Source organism: Ambystoma mexicanum, chromosome 7p (genome assembly GCF_040938575.1).
Source record: "Ambystoma mexicanum isolate Mex_15411 chromosome 7p, UKY_AmexF1_1, whole genome shotgun sequence".
Classification (NCBI taxonomy): domain Eukaryota; kingdom Metazoa; phylum Chordata; class Amphibia; order Caudata; family Ambystomatidae; genus Ambystoma; species Ambystoma mexicanum.
In genome coordinates this window covers 197589039-197610994 of record NC_090939.1, presented here as the reverse complement: position 1 = coordinate 197610994, position 21956 = coordinate 197589039, and the positions used below count along the sequence as shown (strand labels likewise).

At 43.0% G+C, this 21956-nt stretch overlaps 1 protein-coding gene across 2 annotated transcripts in view; it reads left to right on the top strand.

The window, feature by feature from the left end:
• IGSF5 (immunoglobulin superfamily member 5) overlaps positions 1–21956 on the top strand; it is a 544054-nt gene that overhangs the window by 83944 nt on the left and 438154 nt on the right. For both annotated transcript variants that reach the window (XM_069636052.1, XM_069636051.1), the window contains exon 2: positions 5197–5285. In XM_069636052.1, coding sequence (XP_069492153.1) covers positions 5228–5285 — 58 coding nt within the window. In that variant the 5' untranslated portion in view covers positions 5197–5227. The remainder of the gene's footprint in view (positions 1–5196; positions 5286–21956) is intronic.

The following is a 21956-nucleotide window of genomic DNA, read 5'->3' as shown; positions in this document are numbered from 1 at the left end:
TAATACTATTTCAGCCAGCCCACCAACTCAAACCTGACTTTGTTTTACTTTACTACAAGGCTCTTTATCTGCAGACCATTGCCATTAAATACTTTTTCTCTGACAGGTCTGCATTCTCTGTGTATCTCATTACAGGCGTGAATTGTAGGGCTTTTTAATTGTTTGCATGCCCTATTAGTTAAACTAAAGTATTTTATAGCACATTGGTTGGACATTTCCTTTATTCTTGTTTTGGAAGCTTTCATACTAGCTCACACCCTGCTGAAGAGTATAGCCTTGCCTCAGCCCATGCTACCTTAAAGAGGAGAAGGAGGTATACTATTTGTGCTATGTCTACTTAACCGTAATGAATGACAGCTCTGATGTTCTGGTAGTAATGAGTAAGAGTTTAGAAGTAACACTCATCCCTGTAATCCTCTGGCACAGGAGTCATTTTGTCACAAGGAGAGAGGAAGAACAGACATAAGTAGTGGAGGAAGATGAGAAGAGAGTAAGAGGAGGTTGAAAAGAAGTCTTGCAGTCAAAGGAGGAGAGGGGAAAGGAGGTGCATAAGGAGTAGGGTATGGAAAGGAACACCAGGAAATTAAGAAGTTGGGGGAGAAAGGAGAGTAGAAAGTGAAGGAGAGAAATAGAGAAGTAGTGACATTGGATGAGGTTGGACCGATTGTTGCTGGGAATCGAGGAGGAGGTGGTAGAGAGAGGCTCAATAGTGTGAGAGAGGCGACAGAGCAAAGGAGACTTGGAGAAAGAGAAGGGTCTAACCCAAGAGGCACCCATCTACTATGCCTGCCACCTTCCATCCCAGTGCTTCAGAGGCTTTGGTAGAGCCTGTCCACAAGCTCTCTGGTCCCGCAGAAAATTATCCATGTGTGGAATCCTGTCCATTGGCCCAAGGGCTCCTCTAACCAAGAAGAACAACACTAGGACCAAACGACAAAAGAGCGGCCAGTGAGCTAAGCCAAAAAGAAGTGCAGGGTACATGTAAAACTCCACAGTTACTCATGGGCAGAAAGGGATGGACAGATGGATTATGGGTCTAAAGGAAGATGGAATTGCACATCCTTGGTTTCTTGGGTTATTCCTCATTCATGAGTTCTGTCCACCCTAAATCCTTGGCATGATTTCTCTGTCAAATAAACCTCTTTAAGCTACACTATTTGTGTCTAAGGCTGTCAGTTGATCCCCCAGCCATGATGAGTGGTGTGCCCAGTAATGGATGTTGCCATTATTGCATCTTCTGCTGTATCAGACAGAAGCAGAGTTTGGCCGCCTATCTTCAATAAAATATTAGCACAATCCATGCTTTACTCCATAGCTTTATACAAAGCCTGGACATCTTTAAGCAATGATTGATCTAATGCACTTAGAACACACTGGTTCAAAGAGATATGTTCTCCCCTGCATACGTTTTCTTGCATGCCACCTTCTCTTTTTGATACACAGGACCCCTGAGAGCCAATTCTTCTGACACCACAAAGTATTTGCCCGCCAGATTTGGAAACAATGAGCCGACATGAACCAAATCTGGCAACTCTCCATATTTGTTCCTGGCTCAATATATCTAATTTAGAAACTTGGGTGCTGCCAGGTTCTCAGCATCTTGACAGTATTGTTTCGTACCTTGGGTATGGATTTATGGATGGTAATCTGTTTTACAGATAGGCCATCATATCTGCAGATATTATCATGATGAAGTCAGTGCTACACCACCTACCTCACACGTGACTCTAAACACTGTCCCCTTCTCCTCCTGACACTGCTTGAAGAGCTTTGTACCTTTGCACAGCAAACCCGATCTGTCCTAGACCCCTTCTATGAAAGACGAAGAGGTTGAGAAGGAGAGCGAGAACCGGTTTCTCGTTTGCAATGTCTTTTCTTACACACGCCTTCCATTTGTATGACTTGGAACAGTTTTCTGCACACTTCCGTATGAAGCACACACTTGATGGAACTGAACTCTCACCATCAACATCTCCTGCATCATTGGCTGCTGACGTCCAATGACAGAATGTGAGCATCAGTCGGGCAGTGTCTGCATTAATCATCCTGTTTGATTGCATCATCATCCAAGAGAAGTCATACCTCCCGCTCTTTGGACAAAACCCAGGTCCAAGAATCAGTAAAGGCATCAGGCACTGGCATACAGTCCATGTTTACATTAATCTTTGGAATCTCTTGAATGGCTGGAAATCTTCAGGGCACATGTTGGCATGCATCTCAACAAATACAGGAAGAGCACTGGCACATGGGATCTTTATAGGTCAGCATAGGAAGAGGACTGGGGTTGCCAGGAGTTCTGAGGGGAGTATTGAGAAATTGAGTACCTCATGAAAGTAAGGTTGAGATGAGGGAGAAGACCCTGTGGTGATGCAGGGCTTTTCTTTTTTGGTGTAAATACAGTGCTCTGTTTTAACTTGCCCAGTCTGGAGAATTAGGCTTTCCCTCTTCCATGTCTCTATGCCTACATGTTGTACACTCTCTCCTCTTGTGCACACACCCTTGGTTAAGCCTCCATCCTCACTCCTTCATGTTACCAAAATCAATAGCCTTCATAAGTGAAAAGGTCCCATTACGAGTTGGCCGGTCCAGAAATGAAGTGATGGTAATAACGTATACTGGCACCTTTCCGGACCAGCCAACTACATGTCTGCCGGTAGGGGCTCTGAACTACCGGCAGGTCTCACCTGCCAGTAGATCAGGCCCTTACCGGCAGATTAATGCCTGAATCACTGGCACTGTTACTAGCGGTGCCGATAATTCGGGCAACTCCACCCCATGGAGTCTTATGTGACTCCATGGAATGGGGAGTTACCAGCATCTTTGCCACCCTTAATATCCCGGTAATACTGGGATATCAGAAAGAGGAGATGGTACGGTAGTTCCTTGGTATCCCGCCAGAACAGGGAAACTGAAAACTGCAATGTCCAAATTATTTTTTTTCGTTTGTTCTCTTTCATATTGCTTGCTCTGTTGCTTTCATACTTTGTTTATGGAAATGTTGGCATGAACTTCAGAGAGTCTCAATTTTCCAATGTAATAAAGAAAAACAGCTCACACCGTTATAATCATTGATAACCTTGTCTGCCAAAGTTGGATATTAGAGGAAATCCTGTTTTTCATATCGCCAACGAAGGTCCATTTTTATAGGAGGGAAATACATGATAGGTTGTTATGCATTATTATTTAATTGAGTTTTACCTTTCAGCTCCTGGCTCATCAGCCTATCTAATCTGAACCTTTCTCTCACCTCAATTTACGCAGCCACTCTAAGCACTTTTGGCTGCAATTATGAGATTTATAGCCTTGTGGGCTGTTAAAGAGGAACTTGACAGTCCAGAGTTTTGTGCTTGTGGATTTGCTGCAGCAGCTTCCAAAAGTGGTGGGTGTACACAGGGAAATGTTCCGTCTCATAAAGGAGATGTATCCATTAGCATGTATATGTTTCTTATGTTTGGTAAGCAAAGATATTTTGGTAAGGAAGATCTATAAGTGAATAAGTATTTTTCCAAACATAGCTATAGTCCCTCTTTGCCCACATTGTACCTATTGGCTCTACTGCAATTGAGACCCTGAGATATAGGAAGCAGTGTAGACTGTGAATGTGGTTTGATACTGACTTAATCAAAGTACTTCAGAAACCCAGTCAGTCACAAGTTGTTTCGCCTAAATTGGTTCTTAAGGTTATCATCATCCTGGGGTGCCAGACCATAAATAATTCCAGTCTGTTCACAGGAGCTGAATGCATCACCAAAGCTAATACTTGCACAGAATTCTCCTGTAATTGCAGTTGAAATATTACATTGAGTACAAACATGTGGAGATATGGTGCATGGCAAGACACACAAGAGTTACAAAGACGATAGAAACATACAATGAAGATGTGCACATTTTGCATCCATAACTCTGGCAGAAGAATTGCTTTCCCATTGTATGATACAGAACTTCAAAAGGTGACCACTGTGTCAAAGGGGATTCAGATATTTGTACTAGACAAACTGGTGCTACAAAATGATTCACCTCTTATCATTTATCACCAGTCTCAAGGGGAGGTTAATGAGAAGGTTTAGTGCACCATCATCTTGGTCAAAGCTCGGTGTCTGGGATCAGAAAGGCTCTAAGACATCATCCAGGATCCTCTGTATATTGAACAACAATCAGCAAACAAAGGGCATCATTATAACACTGCCAGCATCCTGGCGGTAAACCCGCCAGGAGTCCCATTGGACTCCATGTGGGGATTTACCGTCATTACCGGCACCGGTAATACCAGTGCCAAAAATGATGGCTTTATCAGTTGGCCAGTCCGATAAAAAACCGGTATAAATGAATATTGTCACTTTAATACCAAACCGGCCAACTCAGAATGAGGCCCAATGTCTTTTCATGGGCTAGAATAGAATGTATAGATATCAACTCATTTCTTGTTCTTGCGCGTCGGCAGTAGGTTTGACATCTGGGAGTTCCATGTCATTGCTGTTTTACTGCAGCAGATATATCATTCCACTATGAAGCCATACTACGCCAGTATTTCAGTTCATAGACTTTGACCATCTCAGCAATACCATACCACTTCTACAGCCATATTTTTGCAGCAGGGCGTAATAGCCGTCATTTCCACCAACAATGGTATGATATTATTATAATAAATTGAAACACCATATTTTACATTGTTAGGCATAAGCACTTTATACAACTTCATACTTTCTAAATGTACTTTATTAAATTGATTTATTTTAACATGTCACTGTTGTATCAGTGTTGATGTACCTTTTTAGATTGGTAAAAAGATTAGAAAAATAAAATGTCCCGGAAAACAAATGCGATTTCTTGCACCATGTATCACAATTTTGTCAGTGCCAAACTATTCTAAACTTACAGGCACGCAATTCCTAGCCGCCATATCCTTAAAGGATGAATGTATGGTAGCAATTGGACTTTTACTTGTTTATTAAGTTAAGTAAAATCCAGTCAGGTTTTCAGAATGACCCTAAAAAGCTAATAATCTCCACTGAAAAGCATTGTGTGTACACAGTATTTAGAATCCATCCTCATTGTGGATATCCTGAAAACCCTGGATGGATGTGTACTATACAATGGGTGAACAAGCCCAACCTTAGTTGAATATTCACCTCTTCAGGACTGTTGCATGCCGCTCACATGTTACCTTTGTCAGACATGATCTCCTTCTACCTCCAGGCCTCAGAGAGCATTACCTGGACTAGACTTGATGGACAACATCACAAGATTTGCTGCCGTGATTTACGTTGCAGTCTCTCTGCTCTCAGGTATAGTATGCAACATATCCTTTACTTAATCATTAAAGGTACGATTCCATCCCTCGGTTTTCATTTCAACGAGCGTGTAGTTGACAGTCTGCTTTGACTAGTGACTTGGATCCTTCTTGGCCTTTTGTAAGGAACTTTCATTGGTTATATAGTTACGTACAAAATGTATGCCTCTAATTGCAACCTCTATTACAAGTATGACTATACATTGAAACATATTTAATTTGTGTAACAGTTGGTGGTATAGTGGATAGGTCCAGTTTTAGTGAAGGGGGTGGTCACACAGTAGGACATTGCACATTATCGTGCAACCCCCACTTTGTCATGTTCGCCAGATATACAATGGTTGGAAGAAATGTGCAACGCCTTCTCACCTGATGCACTGAGGTGCAGACACCACCATTGCCTGAGGGATCCATCTAAGCCAAGGACACCAGCTCTCCTCCTCTCACCACCCTGCATATACATTCACAGTTTCTACTCTACAAGGAGTCCTGTCATGTTCTGTCAGGTTGATGGACTTTTTAAGTGTGATTCAATGCCTCCATTCTCCAGTCGGCATTGTATGGGAGCTATATCATCATTACATAGTTAGCTGGTGCCTGTAAGAACTGAAATGTCTGTAAGTATCATGGAACCTAATGGGGGTTCCTCACTACATGCTGGTTCATCTGCAAGTCTGGCTTTGAGCATGTGCTGGCCATGTCCTCAATGTTCAATGCAACAGCTATGTCTGCCCTTCCGTCTCTTATTACTTGCCACCTCCCTGTCGGCCATGGTCAGGGTGCCAGCTCATCATGTGACTTTTCCATAGGACGATCAATTCCACCTATTAAGATATTGCTACCAATATAGCTTTTATATGTAAAGATTTTCAGCAAAGGATTCCATTGACATTAAGTAATAACATGATACTACTGATCTTTACCTTTTCTTTACAATGCTAAATAAAAATTGCATGTTATTAAAGGGCCTCCTTGCAAGTTTGGTGGCATCTCAGTGGTAAATCACTTGGTCTGGTGTTATTTCTGCCCAAATACAACTGGTTGTGGCGGTGTTAGTCCCCATTTAATTGGGGGGATTTCTGTGGAATTATTGCGTCAGTAATTCTGACGAAATTTTGCGGAAAGTTGGTTAATCCTCATATTTTCTGCCAAACTCATATTTGGGCGGTGCAGTAATGATGTGGTAACAGTATTACTGCCACATTTTTACCGCAACACCCAACTCCTAATGAGGGCCTCTGTATTTTTGTTACAAAATAAGTAACATTAGATAAGCTCTAAGTACTTTCATTCACTGCTGTGTGATGCATGATTTATTACTTAGAGTCCAAGTGGGGCAAGACACACTTGGAGAGGAAGTGTTATAACACAGGAGCTGATTAATAGCTGTTTTTCTACTGCTAATTTTCATGCAACTGTTTTATGTCAGAAATGACTGGTTTAAATCATCCAAATGTGACCAATTTAGATAGCACCAGTAATTTGCTGCTGGTCTAGGTGTTGGCCTTTATGAATCCATGCACAAATGCCAGAACAAAGTGTGAAACCAACATGTTTTATTAAGCTGTTAGCTTGCATAGCAAACTTTTAGCTAAATTTTAAATTCTTATAATACAAAACATTTATAATACATTTCTTAAAAAGATATCCTTAATATATATATATATCCAATTCATAAAATGTAAAAGATCATCAATTTGTACTAATCACATCATGATAAAATGTTCCTGAACATTACATTAGGCTAAGATATTTTATAACAATTTCGCCTCTGCCAGTGAGAGACTACAGTTATGGCCGCTAAACAGTAAGACCCACCATCTGTTGGGTGTCAATACTCTACGCTGTTTTATAAATCTGTCTAAGCTCAAAGCTCTGCTTCCAGCCAAAAATGTACAATCTACTAGGATATGTCTGGTTGTTTCCAAGTCTCCTTGATTATTACAAAAAAGACATCATCTTAATTTCACCTCCCAATTGGCTCTTGCGGCCAGTACTTCTCTTGTCGGTAATAGATTTAGGTGCCTCTTTAGTTGCGTTCTTCTGAGAGATTAATCAGGACATTTAGTCAAGTATGCTGGCAGTCAATTGAATGGTTTGGACTCAATTCCAAAGTTCTCAAAAGCCTTGTATGGATTGCATTGATCCAAGGCATGGATCCATTCTTGCCTCCACAGTTTTGTCTTCAGTTCTTGTGGATTCCCGATCAGAACGTCCTCTTTCGAGTCAGGTCTCTTATTTTTATTTTTTTTATTTTTATTTACTTGTCTGTAATCAAAACAAAATTTGATTTTTACAAGAAATCACGTCTCATATCTCACAAGTGAAAAAGAACAATGTTACACGGGGAAAAATAGAATAGAAATGAGGAAGACACAATAAAACATAATGAAAAACCAGAAAGAATGGTAGAGCTTTGTTAATTGATACTGAGTAAACTATCACTTTCTGTTGCTAGTTTAAGTGCAGCCTCAAGCATCTTTACCACCGCAGTAGACCATTTAGTCTTTTCACCTGCGACCAGGCGACACCACCATGTGTCTTCCTCTCGAATCGTCACATCGTACATTAAAGGTAACAGAAACGCTTCTCTCAGATGTGCTGTTTTTACACAATTCAGAAGTAAGTGTCTTACAGTTTCCACCTCTTGTGTCTCTGGGCATAATCTGCATGTTTTGGATAATGATTTTGTCCGAATGGCTTTGATTTCTTGAGTTAGCATTAAGTTAAATCTCATTTTCATGAATGTTTTCTGTAGTCTTTTGTCAGGGAACCTTATACAATAGTTCAGAGGTATCATGAGCTTATTTGTTGTCGGCGGTAGGTGAGCAAGTAGCTTGTTTGCCATTGTTGCCTCACATGTTTGTATCCAGTTCTCTTGAGCTATTTTTCTCTTAATCTTGTCAGGATTTTGCATTAAGTCCTCTGGCGTGCAGGCTAATTCTGCCAGGTTGTTTTGTAGTTCTTGCTCCCATTTATTCAGGGCGATGCAGTGTCCTTGAATAAGTTCCTTCTGAATTGCTTTAAAGAATGGTAAAGCATCTGGTGAGATGATTTTCCGCAGTAGTCTTATCTGACTTTGTTTAACAGATGCTTTCAGCGATAGTTGGCCCAATTCGCATCTGATGGCTGAAATTGATGTTGATTTTGGGAGGCCCAATACTGCTTTCCACAAAAAACCTTACAGTTTTGGCTATATCGTGTCTTGAATGTTCAGGGCCGCATCCATTGCGTAGATTATCTTATTATCTGGAAACAATCTTCTTTCCAAGATTGTAAAAATTGATCTTTATCAGAATTTAAAGTTTTATCTAGAATCGAGAAAAGAGAGGTGTCATCAGCCGTCAAACATTTCCTCAAGGAAGCCAACTTTTTCATTGCATCATGACTTTCAAGGATAACAACCCTAGTTCATACCTGATAAGCTGAATTGGGGTGCTTTTGGGGAGGCCTACTACCTTTTTCCAGTACAAACCATCAAGCAAATTCCAATTGGTTGTTGAATTGGAGATGTACATTTCAGAACCATTTGTCCATATGTAACAATAGGCAATACTTTTATGTTTGTATAATTGCAGTGGTGGGAAAATTGTGCATTTCACATATTTCTTTAAAATTAGGAGCCCTTGGACGTGTAAAGCGTCAATATTTCTCTTCTCTTTTACATCGTTATTATAATTGAAACCCAAATATTGGTAAACATCTACACTTGACAGGACAGATCCAGTCACACACCAATTAAATGTCACTTCACTTTCAAGGCAAAGTGACTTTATTATCATTATATTTGATTTAGCTGCGTTTATCACAAGGTAATTTTCGTTGACATACTTTTCAAGTGCACGCAATGACCTTTGAAGTCCAATTGGGGTCTTATCAATCGGGACTAAGTCATCGGCATAGAGTAACCAATGTATCTCCTGTCCCATTAATCTAGGGGGTAGGCCCTGGCAGTGGACACAACTTCATGTAAATCGGAGACTTATAAATTAAACAAAGCAGGGGCATACACCCCTGCTTCAAACCCTTTATCAGTATTTTCTCCAATATTTTCCTTTGTTGGTTTAATCTTATGTTTAATGAAGTATTTGTATACAGTTGTAAAATCATGTCCAACAGCTCCATAAGGCACCCGCAATTTTATTTTTATTTCGTCCAAAGACGAGCCCTGTCTATGCTATCAAACGCGACTGCAAAGTCGATAAACGCTAAATAGATGGGAGTTCCATCCATCAAAGCCCTTTTTTTAAGACAGTTTAGTAGAAAACCATTTAGGGCCATGCCCACACCTTTCACGAACCCCGATTGGTTTCTATCAAACCGTCCTGTATCCAATCTTTTAGGACCAAAGCAGCAAATAATGTTCCCGGCGCGTCTAACGGCACAATAGGCCGGTAAATGGAGGCAATAGTCCTTTGACCCTTCTGAAAGATTGGTATAATTACTGCTGTCTTCCATGAGGCTGGTATGACCCGAGCCTTTACGACAAATCTGAAAATGTTGGCTAATGTGTCCGTCCAAAGTTCTGAATATGTTTTTTGGATCTAGTGCGAAACCCATTAGTTCCCGGGGCTCTCGACCCACTCCTCTATACCAATCGTTTTTTCCTCATACAAAATTGAACAGTACGTTTTCCAGCAGTGAGCAAAGTGTGCAGAATTACTGTGTGTGGCAGCAATATGTACTGAGCGTTGGGTAATCTGTACTCTTTTACCTATTGATTTGGCTATCGATTCTTAATGGCAAGCCTATGCAATCTGGCGGTTGACAACAGAATATTGGCAAGTTGGCAATCTGGCCGTATTTGTTTAAACGAAGTCACGTTTTTTCTCTGTTTTGTAACTTGAACATATGTTCTTAACACGTTGCTTTCCTTTTTACTTCCATAGCCAAGCCACCTTGTTGTCTACTTTGTTCAATTGCGCCTTATTGTTCACTTACAGACATCAAGAAATGAAACAGTAAAACCTAAATAAAGCAAAAGAAAGAGCACACTTAGCATATGCAAGACTAGCCCTTTTAGGAAAGGCAGCACATATTCCCAAAGCAACCAAGTTCTGAATTTATCAAGCATTTTTTTTTGTAATACCATATTTCATGGCATTTCGTTTGCAAGTGACAGGGACACTCATCCCAGTTGTGTCCTTTTCATCATAGTCCCAATTGGTTTTTATTGATTAGCCTCAATTCTGTCCATCAAACTCGCCTGCAAGCTCATACGCTCAGCCCTTTTGGACATTAAACAGGCCCTATTCCTGTACTTAGATATTCACTGCAAGGGGAACACATTTGAACCTTTATTTCATGAACTGTTACTCAGCACAGTTCTATTTTGTACTGACATGGAAACGTTGCCCTGGTGCACTACTGCATCCCAGCAATGAATGTTCACATCTGGTCAATTTCCATGCTGTGCTAATAAAAAAAAATGCACTTTACTGCAGGTGCAGAGTTTATGCAATTAACTGGCCCTGGTCTGAGATTAATCCATTCTGTGCCACTCCAAATGTGCACAAGGTTGAACAGTTACGCAGACTAAGCTTGAACAGTTACGCAGACCAAGCTTGAACAGATACGTAGACCAAGTTTGAACAGTTACGCAGACTAAGCTTGAACATTTACGCAGACGAAGCTTGAACATTTACGCAGACTAAGCTTGAACAGTTACGCAGACGAAGCTTGAACAGTTACGCAGACTAAGCTTGAACATTTACGCAGACGAAGCTTGAACATTTACGCAGACGAAGCTTGAACAGTTACGCAGACTAAGCTTAAACAGTTACGCAGACTAAGCTTGAACAGTTACGCAGACTAAGCTTGAACAGTTACGCAGACTAAGCTTGAACAGTTACGCAGACGAAGCTTGAACATTTACGCACACTAAGCTTGAACATTTACGCAGACTGGAGCGCACAGTCCTGGCGTACCTGAAGGTCAGCACACTGGCCACAGGCCAAGTGGCATCATGGGTACTTTTAGCCAACAGCACGTTTCAAACTGAGGCTTTGAGTCCGGTTGGATGCCTCATGTGTTAAGCGCTGGCCTCTGACACGGGCAAGCCTGCATGTTGGAAGCTCGAATGCCAGCATTCAGCCCTTCAACCTTCCAACTGAGGCCATTACATTGAGTACATTAAACTGAGTTAAAATATTATTAGTTATTATGGCAGCGCTTAGAAACGGGAGAAATCTGGCATAAAGCCCTGTACATGAAAACCTGAAGTTATTATTCATTTTAGACAATGCGCTTACAATAAGTTGTCAGGACTACCAGGTGTTTCTGCATTGGGATTGTTGATTTACAATAGACAAAGGTTCAGTTCTGTAAGGCACTCTGCTGGTAATTGTAACTCCTTTTCCTCTGCAGACTGAGCTGTGGATACCTGGGGTGGGGCACACTATGCCAACCTTCGGACAAGAGACCACTACAGTGGTGGTTTGGTGCAGCATCAAAGCCTTGCAACATAACAGACGATAGGAAAACTTGAGGCACACATGATGTGCCACTCGCACCACACAATGGAAGGGAAGAGATAGGAAAGGCCAGGACACTAAAATATTTCCATTAGTATATAAAGGCGGAGGAGGGTGCACCCTCCCCATTGTTCGTTGCTTTGGAGAAGTGTCCAGGGATAACAATTATGAGCTATGCTCACGACCACCTTTAGTGCGAAGGGCATCTATGTCTGTCCTGAATATATTTATTTATTTATTGGGTATTTGTAAAGCGCTTATTCAACAATGAAAAATGTTTCGAAGGGCCCACAGGGCAAAGGGAGGAGAACAGAGGAAAAAGAACAGCAAGACAATGGGAAGTGCAAAGTACAGAAAGGCGGTCCTACTAGGCCTTGTTAACATTTGGATCGTGCAAGTGCAGGAGAGACGGGGACCCCGGGCGAAGGGGGTAAGTGCTTGGGGGATCTACAGGGGATGAAGTGCAAGAGGGATGGTTGCAGCGGCAACAGATAAGTGCAGGAGTCAGTTGCGGGGCAACAGATAAGTGCCAGGCTGTGACCCCAAGATGGATGCAGGGACACTGGCCTATACATAAGTGCAGGCCTGAGAAGCAAGGCCAAGTGGAGCCCGAAAGGCAAGTGCAGGAGGGTGCGGTGGTGCAGGCGATCGGACTGGAAGCCAGGACCCCAGAGGACACATAAGGGCCTAGGCCACCAATCAACAGTTACGGTGGGGTTTAGCACGGAAGGGAAAGAGGGAAGGAGCATGGAAAGAGGAAAGTATTGAGGTGTTTGTGGAACTTGAGGAGCTCCACTCAAGACAGAGAGAAAGGGGAAGGCTGTTCCAGAGGAGGGAGCCAGCAGAGGAGAAGGAACAGCCGTACTGCTCTCTGCTTAGAGAAGCGTTTGATCATCAGAGAGTTGGAGCTAGAGGTTTGAAGGGATCTAGATGGTGAGTACTTGGTGAGGGCAAGTTGCAGATAGCGTGGTCCCTGGCCCCAGACAGCCTTGTTGATGATGCAGAGGGATTTAAATTTGATCCTTGATTTCCCATAAGAAATCTTTGTACGCTCCGCCCACTCCCGCAGTTAAGCCCAATCGTTAATGACACGTGGTGTTTGGCTGTGTGATGGACATGAGGTGTGCTCCAGCTGCCTAGTTAAATCATGGTGGCTTTTGATCTGGGATTACCTTTATATTTTTCCATGGGGCAAACTCCAAAATAATTATTTGGGCTGCCAATCCAGGAGCCTTGGTCTAAAAAACACTGTGTGAAAGGTGCATTTATTTGGAGAACAAAAGTGTCGAATGGCTGGCATTGGTGTCTGGATGCGTACTAGGTTATTTTGCCACCCTGGCAACCAGAAAGAGGGGGCATTGTGTGATACTCTGATATGCATTGCCTGAGAATGCTGCCACTGCGGAGTTCAGGGTTCCGGAGGTGGGTGCTGTGGTCTTTTACACGGATGTACTACCTAAGGCTGTGGCATGCTTGTTGGTAGCATATTTGCTTTTTGTGATGCTGCTCTGACTGCATTGGCAGGAAAACGGGCTGAAATTGGCCTTTTTTCATCACGATAGTTCATCTCTGTTTATTTAATCGGATATTTCCCCTTTTCTCTGCAGACGAGGTTTCTAGACAAGTCTGATCTATGAAAGTCTCGTCAAAACAGGTTCACCCCTGTTCCTCCAAAACTATCAAGGCCCACATCGACTCCCTGGCTCCTGCCCTGGCTGATTTCTGCAATCACTCTGTCGCCACTGGAGTCTTCCCATCCCCCCTGAAGCACTCCCTTGTGCACCCTCTTCTTAAGAAACCCTCTGACGACCCCTCCTGCCCGGCTAACCATCGCCCAATCTCCCTTCCTGGGCAAGCTCCTGGAGAAACTGGCCATCTCCCAGCTTAATCTCCACACTGAATCTGTCGGTTGTCTTCATGACCATAAGTCTGGCTTCAGAGTTGCCAGAAGCACGGAAACTGCTCTCCTGAACATCCGTGAAGACCTACTCTCCAACCTTGGAACTAACACCCCCTGTGTCCTCATCTTGCTTGATCTCTCTTCTGCCTTTGACACTGTCAACCATGCCATCCTGCTCAACCATCACCGTGATAACCTGGGTATCACTGGTCAGGCTCTGGCTTGGCTGACTGCTTTCCTCTCTGACCGACCCTCCGAGGTCCAACTTGGGTCCTTCCTCTCCGCTATCTTTTTCTCTACCTGCGGTGTCCCCCAGGGGTCTAACCTCTCTCCCTGGCTGTTCAACCAATTCCTGACACTCCTTGCCCACCGCATCGCCGCTCTCTGCCCCACCTTTTATTGCTATGCGGATGACACCCAGCTCATTCTCAGGCTACCCTCAGCCTCCTCTTTTCCTTCCCTCATCTCCGACTGCCTGTCTGCTATCCAGGAGTGGTGTGCCGCCAATGACCTCTGCCTTAATGCCAGTAAGACAGAGATTCTCCTCATCGGCACACCTGCTCCCTCCTTCCCTGCAGCTCTCTGGCCGGCCTTTCTTGGCCCTCTTCCTGCTCCTACCTGCAAGGCTAAAAACCTTGGGGTCATCTTCAACGCCACACTCTCCTTCTCTCCTCACATCTCTGACATCTCTAAGAAGTCATACTACCAGCTGCACCTCCTCAGAGGTATTCTTCCTTTCCTCTCCTTCCCCCAGAAGCTCACTGTCTCCAAAGCTCTGGTTCTCTCTAGGCTGGACTATTGCAACAGCCTCTTTCTAAATTTGCCTGCTTCTTCTCTCCGCCCTCTGCAACTTATCCAGAACAGGATTGCGAGACTTGTCCATGGCCTCAAGCCCAGGGATCGTATCTCTCCAGGACTGAAATCTCTGCACTGGCACCCAGTGGCTGCGAGGTTTAAGTTCAAAACCCTCTGCATCCTCCACAAGGCCTTCTGGGGACTGGGGCCTCAATACCTTCAACTCTCTCTTCTTAAATATCTCCCTTCTCGAGCTCTTCGCTCATCGGTCTCCAAATCCCTCAGGGTCAGTCGCTTCTCCAAACAACGAGTTGGTGGGAGATCTCTCTCCTCTGCTGGAGCCTCCCTCTGGAACAGCCTCCCTGCCTCCCTTAAACTGGAGAAGAACCGTCTCCGGTTCCGGAAGCTCCTCAAAACCTTTCTCTTTGCTTCTGATCTTTGTCCTCCCCTCCTCTGCTGACCTCCTAGTTGTAACTGGAACTGCACTGGCTACCTGGACACCCTCTGATCTCGGGACCAGGTCCTCCCCTGCCAGCATTTCACAACTGCACTGCCCACCTGGCAACCCCCGCACTTGGGGACTGTCTCTGTATCCCTAAAGTCCCCCTCCCAGCCCTTGACACCTGATGTCAGCACTTACCATGCACTTGCCACATGTTGGCCGCTACTTACTGTTATCATCTTTGCCATGTACTGCACTGTCCCTGCCCTCTTCCCATGCACTTGCGCAATCTGAATGACACCTGGCCTAGTAGGATTGTTGTCCGTCCTCCCTTTGTTCCCCTCCCTTGCCTTGGCGCGTCTTAAAACACTTGTGTATAGGCGCGTTATAAATGCCACATCATATCATATATCATATATCATATCATATCATATCTCTTTCTGATAAATCACCACTTTTAAAAATATTATCCGTCATGTATATGTTAATGTTAATGGGTTTTGTATCATGCACTGTTGCCACTTGCATGGTCTATTCAAGCTCTGGCGGATCTGCAAGAAAGGAGGGTTGCTGGTTTGTTAGTGGGATTTAGAGGGAGAAGAGCAAGAGAGCTATGATGTCCTGTTGGCCGCTTCAGTTTGGAGAAACTGGTCACTGAGTGTTGGTGCATTTTCGGTTGGTAGTCTAGATGTGTTGAGGTGTGGTTTGTTTTCCTGTCAGGTTTTGTGAAGTGTGTGCCGTTTGTGGTGCGGAAGAGGAGTGCTTGTGTTTAGTTCAGAGTTTGAGGGTGCATAAGAAAGATGAGTGTTTAGTACGGCTGGTTAGTAGCAACACATTTCCTACACCCAACAATCCCTCCAAATGCGATACATTTCCCACCCCCAACAGTTCATACAAGTGTAATGCCTTTCTTACCCCCAGAAATCCATCCAGGTGAGCACATTCCCTGTCCCCAACATTCCATCCAAGTGCGGCAGTTTCTGCCTCCAGACAATCCGTCTAAGTGCGACGCATTTTTCACCCACCGGCTTCGATCTAAGTGCGATACATCACTCCTAACCTTCCATCCTATTTTGACACGCGTCCCTCCCCCAACACTTCATCCAAGTGTGGTACACATGCCATCCCCAACTGTCCTACACTTAAACATTACGAAAATAAATCACAGAGCTATTGTTAAAAAACTATTGTTAACAAACCAACATGATCTGTGACGTACAGTCATAAGCACAAGTCCTGTCTCTGTAGAATAATTGTACTTCTAATGCCTAACGACAATTTCTGCAACTGCATAATTCAAATCCTTTGGTTTTACCACTAACACAATGAAATGTGCACCCTAGTTCTAAAACCTTCGATCCTAAATATAGGTCTGAACAACTTTTCCTGCAGGTTAAATAATTTGGACAAGGTAAAAGGAACTTGTCTACACTATTAACCAGTCCTATAAAATAACATTCAAGCATCTTGTTTATAATATGTAATACCTCCTATGCTGTGACTCGGGCAAAATTCCCACTGGACACATTCTGTGGTCTCAGTCTGTTGACTGGAGGCTGAGTTGCAGAGATCTAAAAGGGATGTTTATTGCAGACCCATCAAGACTTCTGTTATGCAATGGCGGCCTTGTCCAATAAAGGGTGATTAGGCAGTGCCCCGCCACTCATTGTGTAAGAGCCAGAGGGCTGGGCCCAGTGAAAACGGAGTGCTCTCTCAGCAGCAATGCACATCTGAGGAAGCACTTCTGGACTGGCTGATGTTGTTGGAATCCTGATTGATTTCTGTTAGCTTGGAGTACCACAGCCCACATGAATCCAATGGTCCATGCACAGCCATGGCAATTTGCAAGGCCCATTTGACATGTTGGCATTGAATACTACAGGCCTATTTTTCTAAAGGGGCTACACCTGCATAAATTGAGATTTAGGGCTGCAAGGGCACTACATTAATTGCCCCAGCAATTGCACCGGATGCAGCACCCATTTCTTTTTACACAGACACTGATGGCATTGTTAGGCACAAGCAACATAACAATACATTCTTACATTCGTTATATTTACATTAATGGACACAGCCAAAATATATGCACTTTTTCCCACAGTGGCCACAGTGGGAATACTGTCATATCTGGGACAGCTAGCCGGACAATGTCTTCTTACATCAGCAATACTGGCATTATTGGGCACTAAGAGAATGAGCGTGTACCCACGGTAGCGACTCTGGCATTATTGGACCCAACAAACATGAGTGTGGTCTAACAAAGGCAATACTGGCAAAATTGGCATAGCCAATGTGTCTGTACTTACAGCAAAATAACTTCCATGAGCTGGCACAATCAGAATGGCAATGACTTCCTCCAGTGGAAATAATGGCATTATTGAGCACAGCTAAGATGAGTATATTGCTACAGTGGCATTACTGGCATATATTGGCACAGTCAACATGAGTCAACTGCAAGCATGAGCATGTCTTCTTACATTGACAGTGCTGGCATTAATGAGCACAGACAATAGGTGTGTGGTCTTAGCGTGATCAATACTGACATATGTTTTCACAACCAGCATGCTCATGCCATATCACACTGGCAATACTGGCACTATCAGGCACAAAAAACAAGAGTTTGTTCTTATGTTGGGAATTATGGACTATATTGGCACAGTCAATAAGACACAGTCTTCTCAAACTTGCAATGCTGACATTATTAGACACAGTCAACATGAGTGGCATTAGTAACTAACTAAATAAATTTGTACATAGCGCAACACTAACCCAAAGGTCTCAGGGCGCTTACATAACAGACAACAGCAAGATCATAAACAAGCGAAATTGATAGGGGAGTAGGAGCAGTCACTATGCATAGTAACCAAAGAAGTAATTTCAGGGATATCAGGGGGTTTGTTGTTTGTTATGTATTATTAAGTATAGGCGTCAAAAAGGAGTGTTTTAAGACGTTTCCTGAACTGCTGCAGTGTTGCACATTGTTTTATTTGCAGAGGGATCAAATTCCTAATTTTGGGGGCCCATGTGTTAAAGCTTGCTCCACCCAATTTCTTCAAGGCTGTGCGTGGTTGGGTCAGTAACATCTGGTTATTCGATCACAGAGTCTGCTTTAATGTGGCTTTTTTTATTCTTGATATAAGGTATTCAGGGGCATCACCTGAAAGGCATTTAAACACAATAACCAACCCTTTAAAATTAAGTTGTTGCTCCATGGAAAGCCAGTGTAGTTTCCTCCGGTATTCCGTGATATGAGTTTGACAACTCAGCCCACAGACAGCTCGAACTGCTCCATTCTGTATGACTTGAAGTCTCCTAATATTGCCCTTGGCTGTTCCCACAAGGAGGTTATTGCAGTAGTCTAACTTGGCGTTAACTAGCTGCTGCAATTGAAGCTCTATTGTGCTCTGTCGAAGTAAGGACGAATTTGCCACAGAAGATGTATGAAGTAAGCACATGATCATTTAAGATAAGATACATGCTTCTGGAAAGAGAGGTGGGCATCACAAAACACTCCTAAGGTCTTAACATAGTCAGATACAGGGATAGTGTTACCATTTATCACAAAAGCTGTGTATCCTGCATCTAAGTTCTTCAGTCTATGAAGTGTGCTAACAATAAGCAGCTCTGTCTTCTTATCATTGAGAGCTAAAGAATTTAGGGCCATCCATTTCTGTATTGCCCCAAATATCTTATTGATAGTTGCCAGGTCCTAGATCCCAGATAGCTTAAAAACTATCTGGGTATCGTTGGCATAGTTGGCAAATTGCATGCCCATAGCTTTAAGGAGATTGCACAGTCATTTGAGATATATACTAGCATATATCGGCATAGCAAGTATGACAATATCTTCTTACAGTGACAATAATGGCATTATGGGGCACAGCCAATATGAGTGTGTTCTTAAAGTGGCAATGCAGACATATATTGACAAAGTCAGCATTGCAATTATTCTTACATTGGCAAAACTGGCTTAAATTCACAGAGCCAACATATGTGTCTCCTTACAGTGGCACCGCTGGCATTTATTGGCGGAGCCAGCATGTTCATGTCTTCTAACAGTGTCAATACTATCATTATTGGGCACAGCCACCAGGAAGGTGTTCTTACAGTAGCAATAGTGGCATATATTGACACAACAAGCATTAAAATGACTTCTTACAGCAGAAAGATAATGGAATCCGGACATCTGGAAGTGTGTTTTCATAATGATAATGCTGGCATATTTTAAGGACAAAGACATCATGAAAATGTGTTGGAAAATGCTCTTGCATTCTGCTGGTTACCTAATTGATTGGAGCTTTTCATGGGCTACCCTGCTGACCGTATTGTAAATTGTATGGCTTTTTAACCATAAGTTCATTAATAAGAGACCTGTAAAATGCACAATTTGTTTTTTAAATCACAGGGTGGGATGGAGATTTCTCCCCTTCCTCCTCTCAGAAGGATGGAATGCCTTCACCATGCTTCATCACTCATCAGTGGTAAGCACATTTACACGCAGCCAATGAAATAAGTCACCAACAACCACCACAGCTATGCTGTTTATATATTGACTATGATTTGCTCTTCATTCCATGTCACAAGACTAATCCTTTTTAGTAGACCTGTACTCATCACTTAATGACTCTTATAATAATTGTATCATGCTGCACATGTAGCGTGGGGATATTTATATTTTCATCAGGCAGCATGTACCCTCCTATGCCAAATGTTTAGTATTTTAAAGTACAATTGTCTAGTAGCCAGTGATCCTGGTACGATTTTCACATAGGAGTATTTTACTCCATGTTTTTATACTTTGAGAGTAAATGCAATTTCAAGGGAGTAAACATTAGTTATCTCCTTAACAAAAGAGTAAAAAAGCATGGGTCATCCAGCCTACACATGTAAAAAGATAAAACTGGAGTGAACTTATTATACTCAGGTCCGTACTTGTTGGTCTGCGGGAGCTGCTGAACCCCACCGTTCCCCTCCCCTTACTCGAAAAGTAACCTAAAGGTACTGATCACCCAGAAGGGAAAGGGAAAGTGGATGAAACAAAAAAAGGCACAGGCTCGAGTTCTAGTTCTGCTAACTTGCTGCTCTTCTGTTGAAGGAAAAAATATAGCATGAGTTGGCCTCTTTCCCATATAGTCCCACTTACACTAGATACTCCCCTCCCCAGTTCCCTCTTCTACCTGTGCTTCCTCAGCAAAGGTTATGAGGAGGAAAAGAGTTCCTGTCTGAAGACAAACAATTGGAAGCTTCATCTGCTATGATCTGTTGCCTGCTTTCTTAGAGAAAGCCCAGATTCTTGTACTTTGAAAAATAGTGTGGTCCTGAACCTTCCACTTGAAATGCAGCTAGCGCCTTGTTTTAAGTGTATAGTCTAAACAACTCTTATCAAATTCTGCCTAGGTAACATACTGCTTTCACCAACATTAGCATTTGTACTGCTAGGAGTTCTTTTTTAAGCATTATTATGCCTATTTAGTGATGCTACTGTTAGCTTCTCAACGTTGCTTTTCAATTCCTAAATTGGACATAACAATACTAGATAAGCTAGTCATTTAATGTTTACAAAATCCTTGTGCTGAGGCTATACCAACTAATTTCAGCTGTAAATTCAGGTGAACATTTTAAATGCATTCAGTCACAGTCACATGTTGGATTATTACTCCGGCTGTGTGCGCGTGCCACATAATACTTACTTGACGGCAAAACGCTCTCCTTCCAAACTTCCTTCTGCCCTTCTCTCACTAGATCAGCGCACCCGTGGTCCAAACCTCCTACTGCCCTTCTCTCACTGGATCTGCGCGACCATGCCAACACTGTTTGCTCTGGACCCGCACACTCGCCTGCCTCAGGGGATCTGCTGTGTCATTACTCACACAGAAATGTTTTTTTCAATCCTGCTGGATAACTAGCCTCGCGTCTATTTGTACTCGTTCATTGCACGTGCCTTCAAGATAGAGACACGCACGTTGCCTGACACTTCTCTAATGACGCCACCTCGTAGCCAGACACGTCAGAGAATTTCCGAAAAGAAAAACTCAAGTCGATTTTCTATCAATGCTGACTTATTTGAGGAATACTTCAAACTATTTACACTGCTTATGAATCTAACTAGGCTGTCTAGCAAGAACACAACTCCTTTGTAAGGGTGACCAGACGTCCCGGTTTTCCCGGGACAGTTCGGGGAAATCACCCTGCGTCCCAGGAATTTTTTGATTTTATAAACCCCGTCCCGGGTTTCCAAGGGTGGGTGGCTCGTGTCCCGGCGCAATTCTTCCTGTGCAAATGGGGGCGTGAAATGTTTTTCACGCCCCATTTCCTTCCCCTTCCAAGTGCTCTCCTCCAATGAGAGGCGTGTGCCTGTGAGCACACCCCTTTCCCGACCCCGCAACAGGCCAGCGACATAGAAGTACTACTAAAGTGTTATTTGTATTTACTTTAGTCCTACTTCTATTCTATGACCTGTCCTGTTTTTCTTTTTTATCTGGTCACCCTACCTTTGTAGACAGAACCGGATGAACATTAGAAGGGTAAATTACCCTTGAGTCTGCGCTTTGCTGGATTTGGCTATGTAAAAACAAGCTCAGACGCTGTATACGTTTAGAATGCTTTTCATTTAGTACTTTAACCTCTTTTTGGAAAGTTTATAAAAGGCGCTTGCACATTTACAGTTCAAACTGTTCAAACAAACAGATTGATGCGCTCCCACAGGTTATATCTCCTGAACAGCTGCTTCTGAAACTCTCCTGCTGCTTTCTGCGAGTCAGGATTCCTGTGTTTGACGAAATATACCTTCAAATTGCCTTTTTCTTCAGAGCTATTTACAAGTGATGCTTTTCCATTGACTTTAGCGATGAAAGGCAGTTTAGAATGTCCTGCAGTCAGAATCATCTCTCCAAAGTTCCAGACCCTCCATCTTGGTTTGGGTTGTAATCCAATGTCTGTATAGGATGTCAAGGATAATAACGCTAACAATCCAACCTATAATCCTACCAATCTTCCCTCACAAAATTCTAAGATTGCTAAAGGTACACTGGTGAGTAACTAATATAGCATCTGTAT